The 13,402-nt window shown below is 32.2% G+C and overlaps 1 protein-coding gene and 1 long non-coding RNA gene across 4 annotated transcripts; one reads left to right on the forward strand and one right to left on the reverse strand.

Moving 5' to 3' along the window:
• Window positions 1-5,014: 5,014 nt before the first annotated feature.
• LOC11441135 (heat stress transcription factor A-5) lies at window positions 5,015-5,593 on the reverse strand. The gene is made up of 2 exons (XM_024786424.1): window positions 5,431-5,593; window positions 5,015-5,346 (listed from the first exon to the last, which is right to left on the reverse strand). The coding sequence occupies exons 1-2, from the start codon at window positions 5,591-5,593 to the stop codon at window positions 5,015-5,017; spliced, it is 495 nt and encodes a 164-aa protein (XP_024642192.1).
• A 3,326-nt stretch (window positions 5,594-8,919) lies between these two features.
• On the forward strand, window positions 8,920-13,182 carry LOC112422626 (uncharacterized). Of its 3 annotated transcripts, none has more exons than XR_005646637.1 (8): window positions 8,920-9,313; window positions 10,352-10,407; window positions 10,509-10,713; window positions 10,792-11,024; window positions 11,469-11,602; window positions 11,871-11,928; window positions 12,011-12,056; window positions 12,922-13,182. It is a non-coding gene; the product is annotated as an uncharacterized lncRNA (long non-coding RNA). The 3 variants fall into 3 exon arrangements; XR_005646638.1 differs by having other exon boundaries at window positions 10,801-11,024; XR_005646639.1 differs by lacking the exon at window positions 8,920-9,313 and adding an exon at window positions 9,585-9,649.
• The last annotated feature ends 220 nt before the right edge of the window (window positions 13,183-13,402 follow it).

Genomic DNA, 13,402 nt, shown 5'->3' on the forward strand with positions numbered 1-13,402 from the left:
TCAAAAACCCCCCTGATTTTTAAGAAACTTCAAAAACCCCCCTGAAATTATCAAACGTTAGTCAATTACCCCCCTTCCGTTTGTTTTGGCTGTTAAGTGACTATTTTTTAATTTCTTTTTGCTTTCTTCATCTTCTTCCTTTCACTTTTTTCATCATCTTCATCAACATTCATAAAAAAATCTAGAAAATTTTTAAGAAACAACAACATCATCATCAACATCGCACACTTTCTAATGATTCTCTCTCTCTCTTGTTTGTTACCTTCTTCAATTAATCAACAACAACCCTTTGGAATTCATCAACAACAGAAAGAATAACAGAAAAGATCATGAACTTGTTGGAAAAAGAACAAGGGTTATGATGAATAGCATGAACACCAACATCAACATCAACGTTTCTTCTCATTCTCATGATATTATTGTTCCATCATCACTCATGTCTCCTCTTTAGAATCAATCACTTTTTAACCCTCATTCAAATGGATTTCCATTTTGGAGCAGCGATGAGATTATCAACAACAATGATCATCATCAATTGTCTCTTGATCTTTCTGCTACGACCCTTTTGGATAACAACAATGAGCAACAAACAAGAGAAGCTAGTAATGAGATGATGATGATGTTGTTTCTTAATTTTTTTCTGGATTTTTTTATAAATATTCATGAAGATGATGAAAAAAGTGCAAGGAAGAAGATGAAGAAAGCAAAAAAAAAAAAAAAAAAAAAGTCATTTAACAGCCAAAACAAACGGAAGGGGGTAATTGACTAACGTTTGTCAATTTCAGGGGGTTTTTTGAAGTTTCCTAAAAATCAGGGGATTTTTGACGAAAGCTACAATTTCAGGGGGGTTTCTGCCTATTTACTCATTATTTTAATGTAGGTAGTGGTGATATAACAAAGTTTGGAACCATTTATGACGAGTAGTATCCAATTTTGTAATTTATATTTTCAACTTTTTTATTTTCTATATTTATGAAATGATGAATTTTTCAGACTTTTATATCTAAGATTCTTGGTTTTCTCCAAGTAGTTACTCCCTATAACTATCATGAGGTTCTCATTTTTAAGGGTAGGACCAAGCTATAAAATTTTTGTTCAAATTCCTAAAGGTGGTTTGGACCTTAGAATTATTCTAAGGTTAACGAAGATGGATGTTTGAAGCTTTGTTGGGATATGATGCACTCTTATGTTCAATGGTCTATTGTTGTTAAGGCTAAGTTCTTCACAGTTAATCGTCCTGCCACGTGTTATATGATGTTACCTTGTGGTCGAGTATTCGTTCGTGTTATGTCTTTGATAATCATCAAAACCTCTACTTCGAAGATTAATAATAATTTTATGCCTTTGTTTAGAATGAAAAATGTCTCACATTCATCATTAGTGAGTAATGACTACCTCAAACTAATTGAGAATTTGGAGTTGTCTCATTATTCTAATGTGTCCTATTTTATTGAATATTGAAAATGGTCTATTCGTCGTTTGATTAAATAAATGTTTTTGAATGTCGGTAATGTTATAAAATTTCTAATGTCTCATTACATATGTATCCTTCATCTAAGTAAATTTTACCGAGTTGGTGTGGAAGATGTAGTTGCAATTTGATTTGGTTTGTATTTAGTAGGAGACTGCCAGAAGGTGCCTTTTGTTTGTTTTTCAAGTTGATTTTAGTGGAAAAACCCTATTTTTCATCTTTTAACCCATACGTAATAATATACTATAAATAGAGACTCTTACTCACACTTTTATTTACTCAGAAAAGTGTCAAGCAAGATATCGAAACAAGACAGTGGTGAAGCATCAAGAGCTTTAAGGAAGATGATCTTTATCCGCCTTTTGTTCTCTCTAGGGTATGTTTTTCAATTGTTTTGTAGCGATGGTTTCCGTGCCCAACTAAACCTCTTCGATTAGGGTTTCACAATGAACCTCTTCTTATTTGTTTGATTTAATTAGTAATGTTTTTCATTCGGATTTTAAACGAAAGTAGTCAATAGTAAATCCACAAATAGGTTTCAATAAATGTATATATAACTGTTCTGGACCGGTCAAAAGGATCTTAGGCCCGTTTACTTAGGCCCGATACAATCCAAAGATCAAACACCATGTTTGGCAATATTACTTGCAACACACCCTTCCATCGCGGAGGGGGTGCACAGAGCATGCAAGACCGGTTCAAAACGAACCACAACATCTCTTTGCACGTTCCCACAATAATCTCTCTCGCGGTTACACTTCCCACGATTTCGTAACCGCCAGACCCAGGTGTGCTATCACAACGGCTCTGCAGCCCTCCACCTCTATATATAGGGGACTCTTAGCAGTCCCCAACGTAGAATCGACTCTTGTTTATAGACGGATAATTGTTTTGACAACCCTTGTTTATGTTAGATAGTGACAATAGTAAAATTGTTTATTTTCTTAATTAAATGCTATTAATGGAATCAAATATGAATCTAGGTTTTTAACTCATCTTAAGGAAATCACGCAATTGTAACTGGTTGAAGTGCAGGGATATTACACTTAACTTCCACAGATACATCAAGAAAATTTAAACACACGTTTCTTAAATCAAATAGATCGGGGATGAACTGATGATTTACCTAGTTAATTCCAACAAATACAAAGGGGAGACTCAAGGATTTTGTAATCACCGTTATGCATTTGAATTGAACCAACCTAATCTCGTATTACACAGGGCAATATAACCTTGTAACCCTTTTAATCTCTTTACATTTATTTACTTTGAAATAAGATCTGTTAATTACCAATTTCAACGACAATCCTTGTGAAGAAGATAAACTTACTATTTTATTGCTTGTTACAATTTGGTGCACTTTTCAATATTTCCAAGTTTTTTCCATCAGTAATTGTGGTGTTAGATGGCCATCATTATCGACCATAGTGGCGATAATGGTTTCCATTCATTTTTTATGTCAAGAGAGAAAGCTTATGGGTAATTTAATTCCCTCAACCAGTCATGATTTATTCATCGAATTCTCATGGTGAATATGGTGTTGATAGTGAATCCGTTAATGGCCTAGGTAAATAAATAAGGTAAAGACTTAGTGGTTTACAAGAGGAACATTCGTTTTATTTTTAAACAATGATACTTTTAGAAAAAATTATAGGGTGTAGATTTAAAAGCCCATTAAAAAAATCATTTTGCTAGGCCCAAGCCCAAAAATCCAAACCCTAAAGTTACCTTTACCTCTTTGTGCTCTTTCTCAATATAAGAAGCCGCTGCATTTCATTTTTCTCCAATGCTTCTTCGATTTATGCATTCTTCCTTTCTTATCTATTTTCTAAAAAAATTTCTTGTTTTTCTTATCTGCTTTCCTCTGTCAGTCCATATTCTTAAGCAAATTTGATTTCTGACGTCATAATCAGGCATGAGATATTCTTGATATCATAACCTGAGGAAACATATTATCTGTTTGATTTCAAGTCAAGCCACTTTGTCCTCTCGATCAAGCATGATTTTTATGATCATTGATGAGGAGGAAAATGAACAAGACGATGACGATGATGTTTTCAAAATAAGCATAATTTCTAGCTATCAAATCGACGATGTACCAAAGGTAAGCAATCAACACCAATTCCTCTTATATTTATTTTTCATTATATAAATTGATATGTAAATCATATTTTTTTCTTTTCGTTTGGGATTATCTGATAGATATAGGAATATAGAGATTGTTATTCAACTTTAATAATTATTTAATATAGATTGTTTATCTCTATATTCATATATCTATGATATATAGAGTAAACTTAAGTCATTTTTAAACTTGAATTATGCAAGTGTCTCACCTATAAAAATAAAAATAAAACCTATCTACTCCCTCTGTCCCATTTTAATTGAATCCTTGACTCATTTCACAATTATTAAGAAAAAATGTATAAGTGAATGAGAGAGAAAATTGATTTTTAGTGCCTTATCAACTATTGATGCGTTCTTCTTTATCATAAATGCAAGGTAGAATATATTGAATTGAGAGCGGTGAAAGTAGTATTAATTAGTGTTGTAATTGAAAAAAAGTAATTAATATAATATTGAAAAGTGAAATTGATCAATATTTCTAGAACAATATTTTTTTGCCAATGACTCAGTTATTATAGGACTGAGGGAGTATAAACTAAATATGAGTAATTCTTAAGCTCTGATTATTATGTCTATATCACCTCTATACAAATATACTATGAAAAGGGAAGAAGCTTTTATAGAAGTGATGTTTAAGTTCAAGAAAAAGAAAAGTAGAAAATAGTTTAAATGCATAATACCCACTCTAGTGATAGGCCTCCGCAGTAATTCGAGAAGCTTCTTTGAATTTCATTTATTTTCTTGCTTTTTTTTATCTTTTTCTACTATCATGCTTTGCTTTTTACTTCCATGCTATTTTATTTCATGATTTTGACTTTCATTTCTAATACAAATGAATGACACGTCATCCATATCAAAAGTAATTTTTATCAACGTCATCCTATAATATAGTCATTTTTTTAATCAAAGAATAATTCAATAGAACCATCAAATTATTTATTTTCAACAAAATGAAAGATAATTAAAGTTGCACATGTTATATACATAGCAGTTTGATATAAATAATTTAAAGAATTCTTAAGAGATTAAAAAAAAAACTATAGTTTAAAAAGCATTCAAAATGAAAAACTCTAAATATCAAAATACTTTATCTCTCTTTTGTATTAAATTAGCTTCTCAAAAGCTAATCAAAATATTTTTTAAAGAATGTTCCACACAAACATAACTAAAACATCAAAATTAATTTGTTTTAGACCTAAAGCAACCGGCTAACAACTGCATAACTATCCAAAAAAACATGAAATAAAAATCGCATAGTCGAAGACTTTTAAAGTTCACAATACCTGTGAAAACCATCCAAAACTTGAACATTTAGGAGTATATATTCAAAACTCCATAGTCACTTTCAAGTCTCGATACCAGTGAAAATTGAAAACCATTAAAAGCTTGAACGTCTACAACACTACCAAACATATTTTAGTTGGATTTTGCCTCTTCATAGTCTGAATAGAATGGTCTTTTAGTAAGGAATTGTTCCCAAAACACATCATTCACTTCGTGTCGAGCAGCTACTTCGACTTGGACGGTACCTGAAACCTCCTTTGGTTCAGCTGGATAGATAGCCTCATTAGCCACATTTTGGTTTGAGGAAACTCTAATTTCAGATTCTTTACCATCAACGTTAACTATTGTCTGCATTCCTATCAGTTCTCCTTCATAAAGATTTTTCTGCAGGCTTTCCACATCTTCGTTTGAACCCTGTGTACTACATGATATCAAGTTCATGTCTGAGTCAGCTGGTGATAATTCTAGTCTTAGTTTATTTGAGATATCTTAATAGAAAACATTCCCAAATTCCAGTCTGATATTGCTACGATGGTCAACCAATCTACCTTCGGCAACAAGCTGCATTTGATCAACATAAGACAATCGCCTTTTCTTATTATAAGCAGCCAAATCCTTGGATTCGAATTTGCCGGAAAGAAGTTCAACAATAAAAGAATCCTGAAGAGCCTTCTCAAAGAAGTTCTGCAAATTTGTCTGCCTCTTCTCCATGCCATCCAATCGACGTTAAAAATCTTCCAGCATAAGCTTTTCTTTCTCAAGATAATTGTAGCTTCATAGTTTGGATTGAAGGGCATTTTTCTCGTGAGACAGCTTCTCTATTTCTTTCTCCAATGCTGCCATTTCTCGAGGGTGACTATGCTTGTGGATAGGTTTCCTGTGGTGTATATTCTTCAGAAGATATTTTTGATCTTTTATAAATTCTTCATTGGGAAACTCCTAACGATCAGGATCTGCTTTTTGAAATCCATGATAAAGACTTGAAATTATTATTAATCATCTAAATAGAATTTTTAGGGTGTGTTTGGATTGAGGGTTTAGGAGGGGAAGGGAGGAGAGCGCTCACTTTTATTTTTTAAATTACGAACAATGTAAAATGTTTTTTTGAAATAAATAAGTGTTTTTGATGTATTATATGATCATTTATAATGTTGTTAATTCAATTTTCTAAAAATCATTTTATAATGTCCGTAATTCTAAATTTTTTTAATTCAATCTTCTAAAATGTAAGTCATCCCTTCCCTTCCCCTCTTAATCCCTCAATTTGATTATCGACGAGAAAAATGCCCTTCAATCCAAACTATCAAGCTACAATTATCTTGAGAAAGAAAAGCTTCAGCTGGAAGATTTTCATCGTCAATTGGATGGCATGGAGAAGAGGCAGACAAATTTGCAGAACTTCTTTGAGAAGGCTCTTCAGGATTCTTTTATTGTTGAACTTCTTTCCGGCAAATTCGAATCCATGGATTTGGAAGCTTATAATAAGAAAAGGCGATTGTCTCAGGTTGATCACATGCAGCCTGTTGCCGAAGGTAGCTTGGTTGACAATCCTAGCAATATCAGATTGGAATTTTGGATTGTTTTCTATATTAAGATATCTCAAATAAACTAAGACTAAAATTATCACTAGCTGACTCATATATGAACTTGATATCAGGTAGCACACATGGTTCAAACAAAGATGCGGAAAGCCTGCAGAAAAATCTTTCTAAAGGAGAACTGACAAGAATGCAGACAAGAGTTAACATTGATGGTAAAGAATATGAAATTAGAGTTTCCTCAAACCGTAATGTGGCTAATGAGGCTATCAATCTAGCTGATCCAAAGGAGGTTTCAAGTAACGTCCAAGTCGAAATAGCTACTCGACACGAAGTGAATGATGTGTTTTGGGAACAATTCCTTATTGAAAGACCATGCTATTTAGACAATGAAGAGGCAATATCCAACTAAAATATATATGGTAGTGTTGTAGACATTCAAGCTTCTAATGGTTTTCAGTTTTCATTGGCATAGAGACTTGAAAGTGACTGTGTAGTTTTGAATATATACTCCTATATGTTCAAGTTTGAATGATTTTTACAGGTATTGTGAACTTTAAAAGTCTTCGACTATGCGGTTTTTATTTCATGTTTGCTCAGATAGCAATGCAGTTGTTAGCCGGTTGCTTTAGGTCTAAAACAAATTAATTTTGATTTTTTAGTTATGTTTGTGTGGAACCTTCTTTCAAAAATATTTTGATTAGCTTTTGAGAAGCTAATTTAATACAAAAGAGAGAAAGTATTTTGATATTTAGAGTTTTTCATTTTGAATGGTTTTTTAAACTATAGTTTTTTTTTTAATCTCTAAAGAATTCTTCAAGTTACTTATATCAAACTGCTATATATGTAACCGTGCAACTTTAATTATCTTTTATTTTGTTGAAAATAAATAATTTGATAGTTCTATTGAAGTATTCTTTAATTTAAAAAATGACTATATTATAGGATGATGTTGACAAAAAATACTTTTGATATGGATGACGTGTCATTCATTTTGTATTAGAAATGAAAGTCAAATTCATAAACTAAAATAGCATGGAAGTAAAATGCAAAACATGATAGTAGAAAAAGATAATAAAGAGCAAGAAAATAAATGTATTCAAAGAAGCTTCTCGAATTACTGCAGAGGCCTACCACTAAAGTGGGTATTATGCATTTAAACTATCTTCTACATTTTTTTATCTTGAACTTAAACATCACTTCTATAAAAGCTTCTTCCCTTTTCATAGTATATTTTTATACGGGTGATACAGACATAATCATCCAAGCTTAAGAATTACTCATATTTAGTTTATACTCCCTCTGTCCTATAATAACTGAGCCATTTACAAAAAAAATATTGTCCCAGAAATATTGACCCATTTCAATATTATATTAATTATTTTTTTCCAATTATAACATTAATTAATACTACCTCCGTCCCTAATTATAGGGCCTTTTGAAAAAATAACGGGAATTAAGATAGTGAATATTTGTATTAAATATGTTTGTAATTACCATTGTTTTTACAATTTTATCCTTTAAGAGAGAGAATTAAATTATGTTTTCAACATGTTATTTATTGTTCATTGAAGAAAAAAATGTATAATAAATAAGGGCATGTATGTAAAGAATAATTAATGTAGTTGAAAATAGCAATGGGGTCTTATAAAAAGTGACAAAAAAAATTCACAAAAGAGTCTTATAATTAAGGACGGAGGTAGTACTACTTTCAACACTCTCAATTCATTATATTCTACTTTGGATTTATGATAAAGAAGAATGCACCAATAGTTGATAAGACACTCAAAACCAATTTTCTCTCTTTTTCACTTATACACTTTTTCTTAATAATTGTAAAATGAACCAAGAGCTCAGTTAAAATGGAACGGAGACAATATATAAATTTTATTTTTATTTTTATAGGTGACACACATGCATAATGCAAGTTTAAAAATGACTTAAGTTTAATCTATATATGATAGATATATGAATATAGAGATAAACAATCTATATTAAATAATTATTAAAGTTGAATAACAATCTCTATATTCCAATATCTATCAGATAATCCCAAACGAAAGGAAAAAAATCTGATTTACATATCAATTTATATAATGAAAAATAAATATTGTATTGTTCTTGTAATTGTTCATGTAAAAGAGCTCTTCTCATTGTATTGTTCTTTTTTTGAAGGATCATTATATTGTTCTTGTAATTACTCAAGTTTACTACACCAATTTTGACATTTAGTAGCGCCTATTTAATAGCACTTTTAAAGAAAGTGCTATCTAAGAGATAACTCTCGTACAAATAATAGCAGTTTGGCGCGGGCGCTAATATAGGTTGACATGTAAAATAGCACTTTCTAAAGAAGTGCTATTATTGGCTATTTAAATTAAATAAATAAAAAATCAAGAAAGAGTGAGATAGCGCTTTCCGCTAAAACGCTAACATAGGGGTATAATTTGTTAGCACTTTACACCGAACGCTATCTATCTCATGCGTGTTAAAATAAAATTAAAAAAAGCTGAAACTATTTTGGGTTCGCGCTGATATAATTTTCCTTTCCCACTTCTTTTCACACAATCAATAAGAACTTCTTTTCTCTCACTTTGAACCCAGACCTTCTTTGAACATCATTCGAATCTCAGCCTCAGCAAACTCATACCCATTGAACCCCATATCTCCCATGTCATCATCTCACTCTCAACGATAAGATACAAAACATCATTTGCTGGAGTCCACAAATGCCGAACTCTCTCCCTAGTCCCTAACCTCATACCTTCATCGATCTATCCCTCACCTAACCCATCATTTGAACGCTCTCTCTCTCTCTCTCCCTCGTTGAACTCTAATTGAATCAATTGATTGAAACCCCCCATCTTTCAGAAATCAATTGAACCCTAATTTGGTAAGTATTAGTTTCTTTTTATTTTGATTTCTCAATCAGCTTTTCAGTGTCGGTGGTGCACTGATAGTAGTTTGTTTTAAAGAAATTGTTTTCAATTTTATGATATATTTATGTATATTAGTGTGATGTAATTTGATTAGTTTTTTTTTGTTTTTTTTATAGAATTTGATTATAATTTGCCCAATTTGAGAGGTCGACACCACCACTTAAGAAACTGAAAGTGATTCTGTAATGATATGTATAGATGTTGTTTTTGGTGTCGAACACTTACGCCAACCCTTGTCGGACACTAGTTGTGCATTTGAGCCGAAGTGTGTTGGTGCTATATAGATTTTGGTGAGAGAATTGAATTTTTTAGAATGAGTTGTTTTCAATTTGATGATGTATGTATATTAGAGTAATTTAATGTAAATAGAATTATATTATTTTTTTTGTTTATAGGAAATAATTTAAGAAAATGGAAGTGATTGAATGCAATTATATGTTTCAATGTTGTGTTTGCAAGGTCTGTTCTTGCCTTGTGTTTACGTGCGGTTGGGGTTTGTATAGGTTGAAGTTCTCGCCTTGTATGTGTATGAATGGAGATGGTTCCCATGTGATTGTTTGTTGAGTGGCGTGTCTTAGCCTATGGTTCAACTGCTGTTGATAATGTTTCTTCTTCTGACGATCCAATTTTGTTTCCTTGATCATGTTTTATGTTTTTTCCTTGTTCTTGAGCAATTGCAAAGCTTCATGTTTCTGAAGTTTCATATGCTCTTCCTCTTCCTTCATAAGATTTTCAGCCTCCTCGTCTTTTTTCAGTTTCTAGGAAAAGTAGATTTTTTGAAATTATTTTAAGTTGTGTATTGCTAAATGTTCTAAGGAGCAGCGTACTGATTATCTTATTAATAATATTGTGAAGGTTGGAGTGTTTTAACATTGTACCAAACAGATATTGGGATGTCTTGAAACTCTAATGTATATATGAATTGATAATTGTGTGTATATGTCAATTAAAATGATTTCATTTAATGTATTAATTTGGGGTTTGTGATACAGATTAATCAAATTCTATGTGAGGCAAGTGGTGAACACAATCTTCCATTCATAAGAAGGTAAATATTTTTCCTTTCCTTTCCCATATTGGTAGTGTAGGTGCGGCCGCTTAGAATTGGTCTTAAGTTTGTGCATTTGGTGTGTTCTGTTAACATTGCAGGGATGTTTGGTGTGAAATAACCTGCAGAATTTTGCAGTAGTGGATCAGATTTGTGTTGTTTTGTTGTCTCGGTTCTGTTTTGGGGTGGGAGTGATCTAGAATTGCTTGTGTTGTTTCGTCATTTGGAGTCAATTGAGGGTTTCAATTGAGTCGGTTTTCTGATCTGCCAGTAGTATTGGTTCGAGGACAGCGAATTCGGGTTATGGTACCTCTTCAAATTCTACTTCAATACATACAATAAATTGGTACTTATCACTCCCTTTACTCTTTTTTTTTTCATGAGATCCTCCAGATTGCGCTGCTACTACTGAACTGCTGCGGCTTTGAGCTTTTGCTGCGGTTCTGCTACTCCTAATTGCTACTGCTGTTGTGCGCTGCATCTGCTGTACCACTGATTTGCGCTTCTGCTGCTGTTCCTATTCGCTGCTACAGTCTGCTTCCTCATCTCCTTCCATTTCGTTACAAACTCATTGTGTTACAGTCCCGTCCAAACTATTTTCTTTGTCGGTTTTAAAGGTTTGTCTTTTCCCTGTGACTGTGATTGTAGTTGAATTTGTTGCTGGCGGGGACGAAACTAGGTATAGCCATATAGGGGCTGTTGCCACCCCAAAGAAATTTGTTGACAAGACCTATATTGTATTCTTTGCTATTTGCCCCCCTCCCCCAAATGCGTTTAAGCCGTCAAACATTTTTCACACAGCCACCTAGAACCCAACAACCACAAATACAATGCCCCTAAATCTACAAGTTGATTTTGTTTATCTACCATGTTTTAACTTGGTCACCCTCAATATTATTTTCTGGTTCCGTTCCTGATTGTTGGGACTGTTCTTGTAACCTTTGTGTGGGTTCTTAATCTTTGTAAGGGAGCTAAATCTATCATCGAGTTCTGTTTTTATTAATAATCAAGTTTAGTGTGTTGATTGTATGTGTGTGTTACTATTTGTTTGCATCTTGCAGCAATATCACTACTTGTTGTAGTGCATACTTTGGAGACCAATATTAGTCTTGGAAATGTGTCTTTCTCATTCACTCACACCAAAGCTCTAGAGCCTTTCTTTTCCATCATTCTTTCTGCCATATTTATTGGAGAGGTTAGAATGTTATTCTTTTCTTTTTCCTGCAAATTGTCATTGCTTATTGTAATTAGTCTGCAGTAAATTTGATGATAATTGATAAGTATGTATCAAACTAGTAAGCTTTTAAATTAAAGGAGAGAGTGAGTTTACATATGTGTAGCTGAAATTGGTCTTTGGCCTCTTTTAAGTTGACCACTATTTCTATTTATTTTTTTGAGATGTTGACCTCTCTCTCTAGGTGACTAACTTTTGTCTTTTTTCATATTTTCTTGTATATGTCAAGCGACGTGTTGTAATGTGGCATTAACCAACCATTCAAGCACTTAAAGATGACAAAATATGTGAGTTTTGTTGTATTTTGATGTTAAAATAACTTATTTTTTCTATAATTAACTCCTTGAAATACCCATTGTCTCGTTTCAGAGATGACACTATTTCAGTTGTAATCGTTGTTGCAGAGATCTTCAAAGTAAGCTTCATACTGTCTTTCATTTTTAAGTATTTAAGTGGTTACACTGACATTATTTTGTACTTCTTAGTAGCTTATTTTTTATTCAAATTTTGGTTTCTAATATTGGTTTGTGAGATCTGGTTTTGTCTAAATTATAGTTATAGTTCATATTAAAGACAAAAACACATTGCTTGAGATCCTTGATTGATTAATTTATTGATTCAAACTTGTCAAATTTAAGGACAGATACCTAGATCCTTTATTCATATTCATAGTTATCAAGTGTTTTACCTTATGAATGTACAACTTATTCCACTAAAAGATATATTCACATTGCAACATATCTTTTTTTTACTTCTCTATTTGGCACCAACTTCTAAAACTATAGAGAACATCATGTGGTGAATGTCTTTAAAACACCTTGGAGCCTAGATTACATTCACAAAACCTTGTACCTTTCTAACATACTTTTGATTATGCTTTGTAATAATAACTTAGTTTAAGGGAAGACTATCACCATATCAACAAGTTATTTCAACTGTGATTTCCGCTACTACTAATTATTTATTTATTTATTTATTTTTTTGAAAACTCGGTATCCGATCCAAGAATCGACTAATCCGAGGGGACCAATCCCACCGCCCATTTGCGGGGGCCCCGTTTAAAGCCAGAGCAAGCTCTGTATGGACTTAGCCCACCGAAATTGGCACCAGAGGGAATCGAACCTGAGACCTTTGGAGGAGCAAACTCCAAGATCCCAAGCCAACCACTAGGCCAACCCCAAATGGGTTCGCTACTACTAATTATTACTGTTTGTTTTGTCTTTGTGAACATTGTCGTAACTACTTAAAGTATTGATATGATTTGTGATTGTTCTTTGCAGCTCAAAGTTGATAAGGTTAAGCTAATTGAAGTATTTGGTACATATCAATCTGAATTTTCAAGTGTAATTGTTGTGTATGTACAATGAATCTCCAATGTGCAATTTCTTTATTATGGTTGTGAGTGCTATGTATTAACGAAATGTGAATGATGTAATTTTGCTTTTATGATGAAAGATTTAATTTCCATACTTGTAATTGGAATCTGAGTTGTATTTTGTTGTTAGGTTCTTTTATAATGAATGACTCATATAGTATTTTTTTTATGATTAATGCAAGTGTTTACTTTTATGATTAATGCAAATTTTTTTTTTTTTTTTAAATATTTACTTTTTAAAATCTAAAATATTTTTTTTTCTATATAAAAGATGGCTTACGATAGCACTCTTTTAAAAAAAATGCTATTAAAGAAAGGATTTATGATAGCACTTTCTCAAAAAACACTATTAAATCCATTTGAAAAAAGCCTCACTAACTCGCACC

The sequence above is a fragment of the Medicago truncatula genome, chromosome 6 (genome assembly GCF_003473485.1).
Source record: "Medicago truncatula cultivar Jemalong A17 chromosome 6, MtrunA17r5.0-ANR, whole genome shotgun sequence".
NCBI classification, from domain to species: domain Eukaryota; kingdom Viridiplantae; phylum Streptophyta; class Magnoliopsida; order Fabales; family Fabaceae; genus Medicago; species Medicago truncatula.

Coding starts and splice junctions, on each gene's coding strand:
- LOC11441135 (XM_024786424.1), bottom strand. CDS start 5,593: ATGGAGAAGAGGCAGACAAATTTGCAGAACTTCTTTGAGAAGGCTCTT. Junction 5,347..5,430: donor AATGCAGCTTGTTGCCGAAG/GTAGATTGGTTG, acceptor AACTAAGACTAG/AATTATCACCAGCTGACTCA.